General features: G+C 39.8%; 1 protein-coding gene across 2 annotated transcripts in view; it reads right to left on the bottom strand.

Annotated features, from left to right (window-relative positions):
• adcy10 (adenylate cyclase 10) overlaps positions 1–13,789 on the bottom strand; it is a 97,837-nt gene extending 84,048 nt beyond the window's left edge. The window contains exons 1-4 of one of the 2 annotated variants that reach the window (XM_062977814.1): positions 13,249–13,789; positions 12,807–12,911; positions 8,817–8,855; positions 5,219–5,362 (exon numbers count right to left, since the gene is read on the bottom strand). In XM_062977814.1, the coding sequence (XP_062833884.1) occupies positions 5,219–5,362; positions 8,817–8,855; positions 12,807–12,911; positions 13,249–13,393 (433 nt within the window). In that variant the 5' untranslated portion in view covers positions 13,394–13,789. The remainder of the gene's footprint in view (positions 1–5,218; positions 5,363–8,816; positions 8,856–12,806; positions 12,912–13,248) is intronic. The other variant, XM_008119652.3, reaches the window with a different exon arrangement.
• Between the last annotated feature and the right edge of the window lie 4,035 nt (positions 13,790–17,824).

Here is a 17,824-nt window from a genome sequence, read left to right as displayed (position 1 = left end):
GGCAATGTCTGCCTCCTCTTCCCCTTTGTCCATTTCCCAAGAGGAGTTGTCTGTCTCCCACTGTGAGCTGAAGGCATCGCCTAATGAAAAAGGATTATCTTTGTACTTTGGTGGTCCAGATGTGAAGCTTCCGATGTCTTCAAAGAGATCTAGCTGGGACCGTGTGGACTTTGTAGTCACTGGCGTTTCTTGTTCTATCACTTGCATCTCAGAGAGGACAGAGTGAGAAATAGAGCTCCTGGACACCAAGCCCATGTCCAGCCGCTCTGCCTGTTGCTCCTTCAGTTTCTCAGCCACCTGCGCTTGCCTTTCAATTTCAGTGAAACTCTGACTATGTATTTCTGACCTTTCTTCTGATTTCAAACTTTTGCTTTCTCTGTAAAGCACACCATCTTTTGTGACAAATTTATTGGGTAGTTCTTCTGCTGAATCTGGTAAACTTTCAGCTTGCTTAAACAAAGGCTTCAGGGATTCATCTTCCTCCTGAGCTTGTTTAATTTCTTGCACTCCCCCTGTTTTACTAACAATTTCAATAATGGCGGAACTGGATTCTGGACCCTGTTCAGATTCTGGTTGAATAGGTAAGCACACTGCTTCCTGAATAGGGCTTCTGTTGTAATCTTCCTTCTCCTCACACAACTTTTTCCAGTTCTTAACTTGTCTAGCTAGGTCATTGCCGATTAAACATTCATGAGGGATATCTGAGCTAATTGCAAAGTCCCAGATCCCTTTCCATCCATTGTATTCAATTGGGAGAGACACTACCTCAGCTGGTACAGCTGGTCCCAAACCCTTTAGATTTATCTCAGAGGTGGGCTTTTGATATTTCTGAGGTACCGATTTTGGGTGGATAACACACACCTGGGATCCTGTATCCCTCCAACCTTGTTTTTGTTGGTTCACAATAGTGATAGGCTCAAAATAATCTTCAGAAAAATCATCGGATAAAATAAATAAACATTGTTTCTCCCTAGGGACTGTTTCAGTACTGCTTAGCAACTTAATATCCCTATTAAGAGTATTCTCTTTGGGCTCTTTATTCATAAAGAAGGATGTTTTATCTCTTCTTAAAAGAGGACATTGGTATTTTAGATGATCAGACTTTCCACACTGATAGCACCTTGCTTTTACCTCAGGTTTGGTCTGATTAATTACCTCAGGCCTCCTGTAGGCGGTGTTTTCTATTGCAGGCGTCTTTTTGTATTGTGTGTGTGTTTGATAATTGTAAAATGGCGGTTTATTCTGCCTTCTCTCACTTAGTCCCTCATCGTTCCTAAATCCTTCCCTCAGAGTGATTAATTGGTCTGTCATTGAAGCCGCTTCATTGGCAGTTGATGGCTTTCTGTCTTGAACTAACCACCGATAATCTGAGGGCACTAATTGAAACAGTTGTTCCAACTTAATTAATTCCCTCAGCTGTTGAAAATTTTCCACTTCTGAGGTTCTGAGCCAACTATCAAATAATTGGGCTTGTTTTGAGGCTACTTCTGAGAAGCTCTGGGCCTTTTCTTTCCTCAGGGATCTGAATTTTAAACGATAAAATTCAGGTGTGAGTTGCAATTTCTGTTGTACCTGTTTTTTAAAGAAGTTATAATCTCGGTGTAACTCTTCAGGTACATCACCATATATTTCTAACAATTTACCACAAATCTGGGGTCTTAAATAAAGCATCCATTTTCCTTCATCAATTTCAAAATCTCTGCAGCACCTCTCAAAAGAAATCAAAAACTTTTCCACATCATCATCTTTATTAAACTTTGGGAATCTCTTCAGAAGTAGATCAGACGCTTCAGTCCTACCATTCCCTTCTTGATTAATAATGTGTGGTTGAGACAGTGCCAATTTCTCTTTTTCCAATTCCAATCGTTTCAGTTCTATTTCCTTATCCTTCTCTAGCTGCATTCTTTTCAATTCCTTCTCTTGTTCCATTTCCCATCGTTTTTCCTCCCATTCTCTCTCTCTTTGCTTATCCTCCCTTTCTCTTTCTCTTTGCTTATCCTCCCTTTCTCTTTCTCTTTCTCTTTGTTTATCCTCCAATTCTAATTTTCTCAATTCAATTTTATATTTAAGGGTTTCCCTTGTCTCAGGGGTTTGCTCAGAGTCCGAACTATCTCCTTGGTATTCACTAGCCTCTCCTGCTAATTTCTTTTGTAGTCTAGTAGCCATTTTTCTTAACTTTTACCTCACGATTTCTTCCTATGTGGTCTTAAGGCACTTAGTTTGAGATGTTAAACGTATCCCACCGCTTGGCACCAATTGAGGAGAACTGTGAGGCAGGGAAGGAATCTTTTTCTGAATCCCACCGCTGCCCCCAATTGAAGAGAACTGTGAGGCAGGGAAGGAATCTTTTTCTGAATCCCACCGCTGCCCCCAATTGAAGAGAGCCCAATTTGTGGTACTCAACTCAGGCAGGGGAAATCTTTGTCTTTAAATCCCACCGCTGCCTCCAATTCAGGAGATGTGTGCACGTGTGAGAGGGAGGGATGGAGGATGTGTGAATGTATGACAGGGATGATTTAGTGGATAAGGAAGGATAACAGAACTCATGGGTTTAAATGATTAAAGATGGTAACTTATATAGAAAAGTACGGTAACTTATATAGATAGGTACGGTAACTGCCACCAACGTGAGGTAACAGGCTTACAGAGAGGCAAGGAGACTTATCTTTATGAACAATAACAAAATTCAAGTTTATTTTTGGTACATAAGCGTATGGTTTCAATCAGTAAACGTTCCGGATCTTAAGTTACAATGTAGTCTTTCTTGAATGGATATTTCTTAAATAACTTCTCTTCAACACAGTATACTAAACTCCCCTGGTCAGCTTATATTCCCAGCCTTTCCCCTGAGTGACCATAAGCTGCCGTCCTTAGCTGATTTCCCCAGCTCCTAATCTTTCCAAAACCTAACCGCAACTCTTCTTCTCAAACCCCTAACAGCCACACCTTTTAAAACCCCTCACAGCAACTGAACTTTTAAAAGGGCATCTGCTCCAACTGTCATCTTAGCCACGCCCCTTTTTCCTCCAGAGAGAGGTTACGTTGCCATGGCAACCCGCTGAACACAGCTGGCTTCCATGTGAGACCTGTCTTCATCAATACATAACTCCCCTTTTTCCTTTTAATAAACAAATAAAATCATATCAATAATTCCCATTAACTCATAACATCCTTACAGTAACCATCATACAAAAACCTAATCACATGAAGAAAAATAGAATGGAGGGCAAGTGAGCTAAGGAGTTATGATGGAAAGAACCAGAATGTGCTGCTACTTATGCATGACACATTCTATGCTGTTGAGGAATAGGCATGCTCCTCTGTTAGAAAATGTGCCCAGCCATATGGCCAAGAAAATAATGAGAAAGGAGATAATCAGTATCAGAATACAACAAAGGAGCAGAAAGGAGAAACAGATCAAACAAAAAAAGATGAGGAATAGCATAATATAGCAAAAAATCAATGACTCAAATCTTGGAATCCTGGAAGCCAGGCTGAGTGCACCTGGGTTAAATTTAAGAGGGAGGGAAACAACAGCGCAATTACAAAACCCCAAACCATATCAAGGACTTTTTGTAGCAGATGACCAAACATGTAGAAAGGAGTAAATATTAAGGGGGGAAAAAACAACAGCGACATCATTGTGGGAGTCTACTACAAACCTCTAGGCCAGACTGAGGACTTCAATTATGCTTTCCTGGAACAAATGAGCACACATTCGGAAAGGAGAAAGCAGTAAAAGAAGACTTAAACTAGTTTATAAAAGGAGACTATTGGAAGCAAGGGCGGTTTACCTGTTAGGCCAACTAGGCGGTTGCCAAAGGCACCATGCTCTGGGGGGCACAGTCGAGGTGCCTCTTGAGATGCCTCCAAGTTGAGCAGCTTCTTGTCTTTTTTTCTTTTTTCCCCTCCCCGCTGGGAGAGGGCACACCCTCCTGAGTGCACACATGCATGCACACCCCCACCTCCTCCTCCCAGACTTGTTGCCAGAGGCCAGTGCAAACAATGGCAAGGTAGGGACGCCACTGGCACGAGGAGGAGGAGGGGGCAGGGTGCGCGCACATACATTCATGCACACACTCAGGAGGGCGTGCCCACTCCCAGCCGGCCCCACCCCTTCCTCCTCCTCCTCCTCCTCCTCCTCCTCTGGAGCCTGGTGCGGACAATGGCAAGGTAGGGACAATGGCGAGGAGGAGGAGGGGGCAGGGCGGCTGGGAGTGGGCAGCACCAGGCCCCTAGGCCTCCTCACACCAGTGGCGTGCCTACCTTGCCATTGTCCACACTAGGGTCCAGAGGAGGAGGAGGAGGAGGAGAGGGGGGGGCTGGCTGGGGGGTGCCAAAATTCTGTTCGCCTACACATGAAAATTACCTAGGGCTGGTCCTGATTGGAAGACAAACTCTGCAAATAATATCATGTCCAACAAATTTCTCACTTGCCTTTCATACAATTTCAGATTCAAGAAAGTGAAAGAGGCAACAAGGGGATCAGCTATATTAGATCTGATCCTAACCAACAGTGAAATTTTGGTAACTGAGCTTACACAATTTATTCAGCTATACTGGCAGATAGACTTAAAAAGATGTTGAAAATCTGGATTCACAAAGATTAAGAAGGATTTATGGCAGGTAGACAAACTAAAGATAAACATGAGGGTAGTTCTAGATGCAGTTGAATATCTACAAGCACACAAAGAACAGCAAGGAGCACTGATGTTCTTAGACACAGAGAAAGTCTTTGATAACATCTTTTGGGTTTTTCTAGATGAATCATTAGCTACAAGAGACTGTGGAGAAAACTTTAGAAATGGAATAAAGCCAATTTACTCGGAACAAACTACAAAAATACAAATAAATGTATTTTAGAGGCATTTTGTCAGAAAATTCTCTGGTTTTATGATATATCAATCCACAACTGCCACCCACTAAGCACTGGAAAGGAGCAAAAAGGAATGAGTAGTCCAATAACAAATGTAACAAAATGCAAAACGTAGCAACAGTTATTTTCTCAATACAAGGCCTTGAGTTTTTCATAAGGAATATGTGCTATTGCAGAAGTCAAAATCATGTAGACTTACAAAAGTTGTGTACAGCAACTCCCCACAGCTGTAGCCAGCATAGCCAAAACCAATAACTCTGGGAGCTGCAATCCAGTCGCATCTGAGGGTCTACATGATTCCCACCACAGTTGTAAGTTCTGTTTGAGGAAAGCAGATTGTACCTATTTTCACGCGTAACTCCAGTCCCACCTCAGTGTCACGAACACCATACTCCTGCTGGATGCTGAAACTACATTTCACTGCCAGAGTGATGATGTCACTTATATGGCAACGTTCCACCTTCCAGAGTGCCAATAAAGCATCTCCTGGGGATATCAGGAAAAAAATTAGATTAATGGAAAACAGTGATGCCATGACTACGCCTGGTCTGGTTAAGCCCAAGCTGTGCACCAATACCCGATCTCTTTTAAAGTTCTTGAATTCAGTGACATAGTGACATGTGTACTATGACTGTCTGCAACATAACTATAACACTTTCATTTTATAATTGAAATAGGTCTGATTTTTTTTTACAAAAAATTGGACACCTAGGAGGGAGCAGTAATAGTGGATAACATTTGGTAATTTTCCAGCTATGGATAGAAACACCGACAATATCCGCTTGTGAATTGCTATTTTCCATCCAATTAATATTCTAGGGCGTACTATTTTTGTCTCAAAATTCTTTAAAACCTTAGAAAGAATTTTGTTTTGGTGCTTTCTGACTTACCCTCATGCAAGGAGATCTCTAATTGGAAATTGAATGCGATTTCCTGCTTGAATGCGATTTCCTGCTTCTTAGCAGGGGGTTGGACTGGATGGCCCATGTGGTCTCTTCCAACTCTACTATTCTATGATTCTATGATTCTATGATTCTACTTTTATCTTATTTTCTTACAGCAATGCTCAGAAATATTTTCTTAACTGAAAAACGTGGAATATAAAATACAAAATAGCCCCCTTCAAGAGCAGGAGCCATAACTGGGTGGAATCAGAGCCACCAACAGACATAACCACCAGAACAAATACCCAAGTCCTGCTCAGGCAATACAAAAGACAGAAAGAATGGTTGGTTACATGTAACAGTGTTTCTTCGAGTGGTTATCTGTGAAATCCACATATATGGTAGTTTGCTGCATATGCGTCTCAAACTGCCATATATGCGATTTTACAGAGACTGCGAAGAAAGAAAGACATGTAATAAGAATTTAAAATCTTGAGTGTAGCTTTACTCTTATGTCAATAACTCAAAAACTCATTCAGTCTCTTTAAATTAGTCTCTTTAATTATTTTATTACAACAGTTAAATAAAACTCAACACATACAGTAGAGTCTCACTTATCCAAGCCTCACTTATCCAAGCCTCTGGATTATCCAAGCCATTTTTGTAGGCAATGTTTTCAATATATCGTGATATTTTGGTGTTAAATTCGAAAATACAGTAATTACAACATAACATTACTGCGTATTGAATTACTTTTTCTGTCAAATTTGTTGTATAACATGATGTTTTGGTGCTTAATTTGTAAAACCATAACCTAATTAGATGTTTAATAGGCTTTTCCTTAAGCCCTCCTTATTATTCAAGATATTTCCTTATCCAAGCTTCTGCCGGCCCGTTTAGCTTGGATAAGTGAGACTCTACTGTATTTTCAATACAGAGACAGTACACTACCTATAGTGTACAATAATGTGTGCTATTTGATGTGATTTCCTACTTGAGAAAGCTAAACATAGGTAAAATCAGTAACTTTTAACTTGCCCACTATCCCTACAGAACAATCAGTCTCTACCTTTATATTTTTTACACAAACACATGTTTTTAAATGTATACATGGGTTACTAGAAATGATTCATTACTTTCAATGGAAAAAACTCTCACCAATTATGAATTAACTGAATCAATAATTTCAAATGTCTTGTGATAATGAAAATATGAAATATGTGTATAAACCATGTGGTGCAAAACATTTTTTTAAAAAAAATTATGCCGCTATTAAGATGGTTGTTATTAATGGGAGCGACTACTGAATTAGGAAACTGCTTTCTGATAGCACTAGGGAAATACAGTAGAGTCTCACTTATCCAACATAAACGGGCCAGCAGAACATTGGATAAGCTAATATGTTGGATAATAAGGAGGGATTAAGGAAAAGCCTATTAAACATCAAATAGGTTATGATTTTACAAATTAAGCACCAAAACATCATGTTTAACAACAAATTTGACAGAAAGAGTAGTTCAATACGCAGTAATGCTATGTAGTAATTACTGTATTTATGAATTTAGCACCAAAATATCACGATGTATTGAAAACATTGACTAAAAAAATGCATTGGATAATCCAGAATGTTGGATAAGCAAGTGTTGGATAAGTGAGACTCTACTGTAGTAGAAAATACTTTTAATATTTCTGTAGGAAGTGCCTTCTTGGAGAAATACAAAAACAACAAAAGGGCAAAAGAAACAGAAAGATCAAGAAGACAAATGCTAATGAATTACCTCAAAAGATCCAAATGACTGTCTCCCAGCTGGGACTGTCAAAACAGGACTCGTGAGGGAGGTGGGTTCAAATACATACTCTAGACCAGGGCTTCTTAAACTTTTCTCATTCACAATTGCTTTCCACCCAGGAAAGTTTTTCATGACCTCTGATATTTAGGTATATAAAATAGCTTTAAAATCAAACACTTATTGATAATAAATCAGCATTTTCAGGGCTTGCTAGACAGGCTGGTTTTCCTTTTTATACAGTACAGTTGTATAAAAAGGCATTTTCTGAAAAGCTTATTGTAAACACTGCATGTTGTTTCTAACAAAGTTGTGTAAGTGTCTAGGTGGCATTCAGAAACCTTTTCATGACCCTGAAATTGAGCTAAGGTGATTCCATGTGGGTTCACAATCCAGTTTAAGAAGCAGTGCTCTAGATTTTAAAGAACTTAGGGGGGAAATGAATATGATCCCATGATCTATAAGGCATGGGACTTAGAGGGAGTGCTGTGGGATTCCTGTTCAACCCCTGGACATTGACCTGTGGCCAGAATCCTGTTTCCTTCATCATCCTACATAATATATATATATGAAATCACTGAGAGAGGCCATTCAGAGCTTTGTGGTGTGGTACCATGAATATGCAAGTGACACCCAACTTTACTACTACTTTTATTTCAATCCAAAGATGATGTCTTGTAATTTATGGAGGTAAATATGCCACTTGTGGTGTATTTAAATTTTTAACTGATTCCTGAGTGGAATTATAGAAAAATACTATGCCAATAATAAATAAATAAATAAATAAATAAAAACTTTATTTTTAACCTGCCCTCTTTCCCACCAAGGTACTCAGGGCAGCTTCCAAAAACAAAGATGGCAAACTTTCAATGCCATGTGCTATGACAAAGAGAGCAATAAAACATAAAGAAGCAAACAGTTAAAAACAAACAGTGAAAAAATAAACCAAAAAAATTAACTTAGGCTAAAACATGTGGTCAATTGACCTCATAAATCACACAACAGGCTGATAAAATCTGTATGAAATTATATATATATATATGTACAGATGAAATATGGCTCTCCAATAAGCTAAGGCAATATAATCAGTGGCAGCAGCATCAGTCATGATAAAAAGAATAAGAAGCTAATCATCTTCCTCTCCAAAAGCCAGTGTTCAAAAGAATGTTTTTAATTGCTTCTTAAAGGAGAGGAGTGATGGGGATGATTCCAAACCAAGATTCCCAATCCATATAATTTTAAAAGTTATCGCTTATCCACAATCCATACCTGCAAATTTCAAGACATCACCTCCAAATACAAGGACTTCTATGGATCAAAGGAAAGAAGAGAACAATAGAGTTAGAAAAAAAATTGTCATTGAATTGTACAAGGAAACCTTTTTCTCTATGATTGAATTGCCCTTTCTACTGGCTACCTCCAGAGACAGGTGGCCCCTGACACTATATAATAACTGCTATTTCACTATAAACAACAAATTGCAATTGACTTCTCATACTGTCAGAAGTATTGTACCTTGCATATCCCACTAGATTTCATCCACACCAATAAATGTGGTGCTCTGTGCAAGTTCACTGAAAACTCTGCATATAATCCTGAGTACCAATTTAGAGCCTTCTCTGCAGGCATGCACACATGAGAATGTAATAAACTGAACAGCACGAGTTTCAGGTACAACTTAAAATGAAACAGATTTAATACATTTTGAAAGCATGCATTGTTAACAAAGCATCACATGTGTTAACCTTCTGTTTCTAGTGAAGGTACTCAAAAAGAGAGAGAGAGACTCATCACCTCATCACAAAGAGCTAAAATTGGCAGCATGTGCCGATTTAGCCCTGGTCACCCACCAAGCCACTTCCCCGGTGGCGCAGTGGATTAAAGCCTTATGCCGGCAGGACACCAGAAGGTTGCCAGTTCGAATCTAACCTAGGGAGAGCACGGATGAGCTCCCTCTATCAGCTCCAGCTCCCCTTGCGGGGACATGAGAGAAGCCTCCCACAGGATGGTAACATCAAACATCAGGGCGTCCCCTGGGCAACGTTCTTTAAGATGTCCAATTCTTTCACACCAGAAGTCACTTGCAGTTTTTCATGTCACTCCTGACACGGAAAAAAAAAGCTACCGACCCGGCCGGCTCCCATCACATGATGCCACGCCAGCTCCGTGGGTGAAAGAGGACGGAACCAGCACATGCCACCAGCAGGGCAACACAGGAGGGCTCTCATTTTGCCATTGCAATGCATAGGGGGAAGCTGCATGCACCACATGCACTCACACTTTACCCCATCTGATCACCCTCATCTGGAGCTGGGCAATGCGGGGCATGGGGCACCGGATTAAATATACATTATAAAATTATATTAGAGCCATTGCAGATGCCTCTGCCGATGTCAAGTTGGGGTGCCTACACAACCAACAAGGAGATGATGAGTACAGGGAAATGGTGATGCACTGCTGTCTAATCTGGACAGTGGATTGGGCCAAATTGTGTATGATCCCACTTTTTAGGCTGCCCCGAAGCTCCAGGATGCTTCAGAGTTTCCAGCAAATCCCCTGAGCTTGCCATAGGTGGGGCAAAGGTGGCTTCAAGCTTTCAAAGCCAGCAGTCCATTCACAATGATCACAGAGTTTTGTGCCAATGCACACAAACCTAAATATATAGTTCCCTACTATCTTCGCCCCGGTGGCGAAGTGCATTAAAGCACTGAGCTGGAGACCGAAAGGTCCCAGGTTCAAATCCCGGGAGCAGCGTGAGCGGCCGCTGTTAGCTCCAGCTCCTGCCAACCTAGCAGTTCAAAAACATGCCAATGTGAGTAGATCAATAGGTACTGCTCCGGCGGGAAGGTAATGGCGCTCCATGCAGTCATGCCGGCCACATGACCTTGGAGGTGTCTACGGACAACGCCAGCTCTTTGGCTCAGAAATGGAGATGAGCACCAACTCCCAGAGTCAGACATGACTGTCATGGGGCCAATTCCCAGAGCTGAGTCTGCAAGGGACATCGCTATATATGGACAGTGTTAGACCTGTTTTCCAAACAGGCTCACTTCATAGCACTTGCGAAATTACCATCAGCAGAGAAACTGGCTGAATTATACATAAACCATATTTACAAACTTCATGGATGTCCTAGTAGGGTGGTCAGTGATAGAGGTGTTCAATTTACAGCAAAATTCTGGGGGAAATTCTTGGAAATGCTAGGAGCAGAAAGGAGCCTAAGTTCTGCTTTCCACCCCATGACAAATGGGGCGGTAGAACGTACCCAACAGACACTTGGGCAGTTCCTTCGCATATACTCTAATACAGGGGTCCCCAAACTAAGGCCCGGGGGCCGGATGCGGCCCTCCAAGGTCATTTACCTGGCCCCCGCCCTCATTTATAATATAATATTTTTATATCAGTTTTAATAATATAATATATTGTATATACATATGATATTGATAATAATATTATCATTTTATAAATACTAATAATAATACCATATAATAATATTAATTATATGTTATATATTACATATAATATTACAGTATAGTTGTATAGTTCAATATAGTAATATATAATGCTAATATTGTGCTATGCTAATAATATAATATATTGTATGTACATACAGCTGCTCTGAGTTCCCTTCAGGGTGAGAAGGGTGGGATATAAATGTAGTAAATGAATAAATAAATAAATTTGGACTTAGGCTCGCCCAAAGTCTGAAATGACTTGAAGACACACAACAACAACAATCCTAATTAACCTGACTATCTCATTGGCCAGAAGCAGGCCCACACTTCCTATTGAAATCCTGATAGGTTTATGCTGGTTAAAATTATTTTCATTTTTAAATATTGTATTGGTCTTTCATTGTTATTGTTGTTGTTTTGCACTACAAATAAGATATGTACATAGGAATTTGTTCTTTTTTTTTCCAAATGATAATTCGGCCCCTCAACAGTCTGAAGGATTGTGGACCGGCCCTCTGCTTTAAAAGTTTGAGGACCCCTGCTCTAATATGAGGCAAAACGATTGGTCTAAGTGGCTAGCCTTCGCTGAACTAGCCTTTAATTCTACTATTCATTCTGCAACAAATAAAACCCCATTCGAAGTAATTTATGGATATGAGATCCAGCCTCTACCCCAATTGCCAAGGTGGGCAGAGAATGAAGAAGCAGGGGCAGGAAAATGGAAAGCACAAATGCTAGAATGTTGGGGTCAGGTGACTGCCTCCTTAAAGGAAGCGCACAAAAAATATAAAACATTCGCAGACAAGAAAAGGATGGAAGGCGATAAACTGGAGGAGGGGGATTTGGTGTGGCTAAGCACGCAGAACATCAAGCTGGGTCTACCTTCAAGAAAGCTGGGCCCCAAGTTTATTGGACCCTTCAGAATACAGAAAGTCATAAACGAAGTGACTTTCCAGTTATTCTTGCCGAAAAGTCTGGGGAAAATACATCCTGTATTCCATCGCAGCTTGTTAAAAAAGTATATGGGTACTTTAGATAAAATGGATACATAGTGTTCATGTTTGATTTGTTTCAGAGTCGTGACGGGGGAAGCACAGAAGAAGAGGTCGGCGAAAGGGGGGGCGCCATGTCATGGGGCCAATTCCCAGAGCTGAGTCTGCAAGCTCTGGAATTGGAGCCATAACAAAGAGCACTCCTCGACGGCTCATGAAAACACCTGGCAGCAGAGCATGGGAACTTGTGGAGTGAAAATCAAAACAATTATAATGAGTAGTTTGTGTGGAAATGGTAGAAATGTGATATGGGGGGTGGGGTTTGGTGATGATATTTACGTGTGATGTGACGTAGTAGCAAAGGTAATAAAATTGATTGTATGTAAACATTATGTCATTCTCGACTTTTCCCAAGTCGTGTATTCTTCAATAAAGATTGGTTTTGATAGCAGCTGTCTTTGATCTGCGTTCATGCTGATTGTTTGAAGTGAGCGTGACACATGACTGGACTTAACGTCAGGGAAAACCTTTACCTTACTATATTTATTTATCTATTTATCCATCTATCTGCATTCTGTCTGATATTACAGGAACTTAAGGTGACATGCAAAAAAATATTTTCAAAGGAATTAGAACAACTTGAAGAATTTAAACAGTAAGTATTTTACTCTTTTAAACAACAAAATCAGAAATGAAATGATGGAATCAGAAAGAGCACAAAAGAAAAATATATTTTGAAGATCACCTGACAGCTCCATCAATGCCATAGATACTCTTTTTGTGACATAATCATGCATTGCTGCGGGACTCACCCTCCACAATGTCACCTACATAGTGATTGAGTGTCTGGGTCAGCTCGTCAGCACCACGATCCATTTTGGTGTCCGTGCTAAATTTTTCAGTCAATGCCGTAAAACCTTAACATGGATAAAATTTCATGTCAGTCAAAGAAAACACACAATTGTGAATTAGACTCAGAACATGAAAGAGAAAATGAATGCTTCTGAGTCATTTTTGAAGAGGATGTCTGATGAACCTCTTCTATGCTAGGTTTGCTTTTACATAAGGATAGGACAGCATTACACCCGACTGCTACTGCATGTTACCGGATTGCCTGCTTATTGACAGTAAATTGGAACACATGAGAGTTGCGATCACTCTGAAAATTACTAGACTGAGACAGAAATCAATTAAGGGCACAAAAAGTACATCCAGTTAAGAGCCAATTTTCCAAACCTTTGGCTTTTTGCCTACCTGAAATGTCTACAAATAGCAGAACACCATCAAAACTCTCAATGAAAGGGACTTCCTGAGAAAAATCACCGTACACTATCAAGTCAGGGACATGAGCGGCTGCTTTGCCAAGGGCTGAGATCTCATTCTGTCTGTTTGCTGACATTGTGACTTCTAGATGTGGCAGATTAATGAAGGTAGTGGCTCAGAGGTGGAAAAGAGAGGGACTTGATCTTCTGCTGTGCCCAGGAACTGTGAGGATTCCTTCCACGTGCTTACATAGTATCTCTGTTGTCAGGCTCATGTCACAATGAACTGGCAGACACCTCTCCTCCAATAATATCTACTGGGACCTATAGCTGTGTTGATAACAGTTGCCAGGCTACTAAGAAGACCCTATTTAGCATGCCAAACTGATGAGTTTATTAATGTGGAGGTACTAAAGAGGATTTCTTGAGGATTTTAGAGCCCATACAAGTGCTTAGGGGGAGATACTGTCTGCAGAGCCGGCCCTAGGTATTTTTCAATTCTGTAGGTGAACAGAATTTTGGCACCCCCCCCCCCCCCCAAAACCAATCACTGAAAAATAAAAGCGTTGGATAAGTGAAAATGTTGGATAATAAGGATTAAGGAAAAGCCTATTAAACATCAAATTACATTAAGATTTTACAAATTAAGCACCAAAACATCATGTTTTACAACAAATCAACAGAAAAAGCAGTCTCGATTGCGCCCCCGTGTGTTTTGCGCCCCAAGCGACCGCTTAATTCGCCTCATTGTTGGACCAGCTCTGAGTACAATATAGTAATTTAATGCTTATATTGTGCTATGCTAATAATATATTGTATGTTCATTTGATTTGTAAGCTGCTCTGAGTCCCCTTCGGGGTGAAAAGAGTGGGATATAAATGTAGCAAATACATATTTTGGACCATATATAGTCTTATAATCAGAACTCTGCATTTTCTTGGAAACTGATGGATGAGAAGTAGAGCTATTGCACCAAAAAAACAACTCCTCTCCAAAGTAACACCTACAGAATGTGCAATTAGGCTTTTAATATTCCACTCTCTCAAATCCGCATGGTAGGCAAAGGTAGTACCGGTATAATTATGCAGAATTCTCTAATTTATCAAGACAAAGACACGATGAAAATAAAGAATTCCTACAAATTATGCAAACTTGGTACGCTAATTTTTACATCTTTTTCCCCAATGTGTTTCAAATTTCATGTTATGTTTTGTGATTACAATTCATCTGAGTGAATCCTGTTAAACTGCTGGATTTAGAGCAGGGAGACGCAGATTCAAGTCTCTCCTTAGTCATGACATTGGTAACACCAGCTCTTAGCAAAACTACCTTACAGAGCTGTTGTGGGAAATAATAGGGAAAGAGAAACCATGTAAAGTACAACTAAAAACAATAATAATAATGTATTCTCAAGAAGGCGGGGCTATTTACAGAGAGAAATGCAAAAAAGACACTATCTGCAGCCAAAAATGCAGGAGTAGTTTCAGTGAATAACAGATAAAACTCTTCAAGCAGCCAAAAAACACAATATGACAGCAATAGGGTCAGAATCTTGAATGCAAATGTTCAATGACTGGGACATGGAACAGCAGACAATACAGAGAAACAGAAGATAACAACAGAAAGGGAAGAAAAAGAAACCTCTTCCACAAGAACAGAAAAATCAAAGGGAAATTTATACCAAGAATGGAGATGTGTTACCAGTAGCAGGGTAATATTAGATTATGCAAATAGAAATAAAAAACGATGGGAATAATATATTAAAAATCGATTCAACTACAGGAAAGGAAATTTCATTTAATCATTAGGAAGAAGTATCTGACGGTAAGAGCTGTTCCACAGTGAAATATGCTGCCTCGAAGTACGCTAGTCTCCTTCTCTGGAGGTTTTTAAACAGAGGTCGGATGGCTATTTATTATGTACGCTTTGTATATTCCTACATTGTACAGGTTAGACTTTATGGTTTGTGTGGTTTCTGCCAACTCTGTGGTTCTAAGAATTATATATAAGAGATGATAGAATGAAAGATTAATGCAAGGAAGGACATTTCAAGATAGACATACGATTTTTTTAGAAAAAGAAGTGGATGCTGCAGTCACCACATCTGAGAAAAATAAATAACCAGGAACAGATGGTATCCTAATATATCTGTTTCATGTTACAGTGGCAGAATCTACTTTAAAACTAACTAAAATATGCCAACAAATATGAAAAACCAAACAATGGCCCATCAATTGGAAATGCTGACTATACATTCCATTTCCTGGAGCCATGGTGGCACAATGGGTTAAACCTTTGTGCCAGTTGAACTGCTGACTTGAAGGTTGGCAATTCGAATTCGAAGGTTGACGAGATGGGGTGAGCTCCTGTGTGTCAGCGCTAGCTTCCCATGCGGGGACATGAGCAAAGCCCCCTGCAGTATGTAACACATCCAGGCATCCCCTGGGCAATGTCTTTGAAGATGGCCAATTCTCTCACACCAGAAGCAACTTGCCTCAATTTGCTTGTGACACAATTTTTAAAAATTCCATTTCCCAAGAAAGGGGACATCAGGCATTTCACAGGATTTTGCACTGTTTTCACATACAAGCAAAGTGATGCACAACATTCTGCAACAAAGATTTTAACCACATGTGGAACAAGAAAAGCCGGATGTCTTCATTTTATTCAGGAAATGAAGAGGCACTAGGGATTATATTGCAAACTTCTGTTGGATAATAAAGAACACCGCAGAATTTCATAAGAAAATTACTCTGCATCTTACAGATTATAGCAAAGACTTTAATTATCTAGATAATCAAAAACTTTGTATCACTCTTAAAGAAAGAGTGTACACATTTGACTGTCCTAATGGGCAACTGCACTGAGGGAAAAAAGCTACATCAGGGTACAATATGAAAAAATTGCATGGTTTCCTATTGGCATGTCTACATTTTATCACCCTATCCATTTAAGTTATATAGTGAATGTATCATACATATTGTAAATTGGGATTAGAATTGGAGAAAGGAGGCATGAAAACTAGAAGAAGGAACACCAACAATTGGAGATATATTCAGATAATGTACTACTAGCAGAAAATAGCAAAAACGTTGAATGATTACTGAAAAAGTCAAGAAATGAAGCACAAAGGCAGGTTTACTGTTGAACGTTGAGAAGACAGAACTAATAACAGATGATTTACATAACTTCAAAATAGACAATTAGTGTATTAAAATGGGGGAGTTATAAATGAACTACACAAGATCCTGAAATGTATCTTGGAATACAAAAGAATAGTTCATGCCATCATATAATCGTAGAATTATAGCATCACAGAGTTGGAAAAAGGCTAATCAATGCAATCCTCTGCCACGCAAAAATATACAATCAAATCTCTTATGACAGATGATCATGCATCCTTGGAAGAAAGCTGATCGGAAGTAAATCAATTCATCTGAAATGTGATACTAGAGAAAAGTTCTATGGATACCATGGAGTGCTTAAAAAACAAATAAATGGATCCTTGAATGAATCAAACCTGAATTATCCTTAGAAGCTAAGATAAGTGAACAGGGACTCTTGTATCATGAGAAGAATAAATAATCATGTTTGGCGAGGTAGAAGGCTGTAAGAAATGTTGAATCATAGAATAGTAGAGTTGGAAGAGACCTCATGGGCCATCCAGTCCAACCCCCTGCTAAGAAGCAGGAAACTAGAAGACTGCATAGAAACTATTAATATTTTATAGGTCGGTCACCATAAATTAAAGTAGATTTGATGGCAGTTGACAACAACAAAATGCATTTCTGGGCCAGTCAAGAATCACTCATCTGTCATCCAGTTCTGACTAGATCCTAGAGCAGTGCTTCTTAACCTGGGGGCCCACAGGTTGAGAACCACTGTCCCAGAGATTTAAACAAATATTATCTCTCCTGAGGCGGGTTGGAGCTCCAATGTATTCAGATGCAAAGATCCTATACTCGGTGTTCATCGTGTCTCTATATTGAACTCTAGTAGCAAATCTGATACTAGCCTATACTATGAATCCACAACTTTTCATGCTTTTCTGCTTTTCAAAAAGCTGTTTTTCAGGGATTCTATGACACAAAAACCTACAATATTTAGAAAACACTAGGTAAGGTAAAAGTATAGGTTTTCCCATGACATTAAGTCTAGTTGTGTCTGACTCTGGGTGTTGGTGCTCATCTCCATTTCTAAGCCAAAGAGTCAGAGTTGTCCATAGACACCTCCAAGGACATGTAGCTGGCATGTCTGCATGGAGCGCCATTACCTTCCAGTGAGAGCGGTACCTATTGATCTACTCATGTTTGCATATTTTCGAACTGCTAGGTTAGCAGAAGCTGGGGCTTACAGCAGGAGCTCACCCCACTCACTGGATTCCAACCGCTGACCTTTCAGGCAGCAAGTTCAGCAGCTTAGTGGTTTAATCCGCTGTGCCATCAAGGGCTCCAGAAAACACTAACAAATGTTAGTAATACAACTCTTATAACTATGCCTAAACAGAATCTTATACCAAAGTAACAAATGCAAGATTTTATCGAAGTTATATCCAACATCAGAGCATA

This window comes from Anolis carolinensis, chromosome 4 (genome assembly GCF_035594765.1).
Source record: "Anolis carolinensis isolate JA03-04 chromosome 4, rAnoCar3.1.pri, whole genome shotgun sequence".
In the NCBI taxonomy this organism is placed as follows: Eukaryota; Metazoa; Chordata; class Lepidosauria; order Squamata; family Dactyloidae; genus Anolis; species Anolis carolinensis.
The sequence above is the reverse complement of the archived record's forward strand: the minus strand, read 5'-3'. Positions and strand labels throughout refer to the sequence as shown.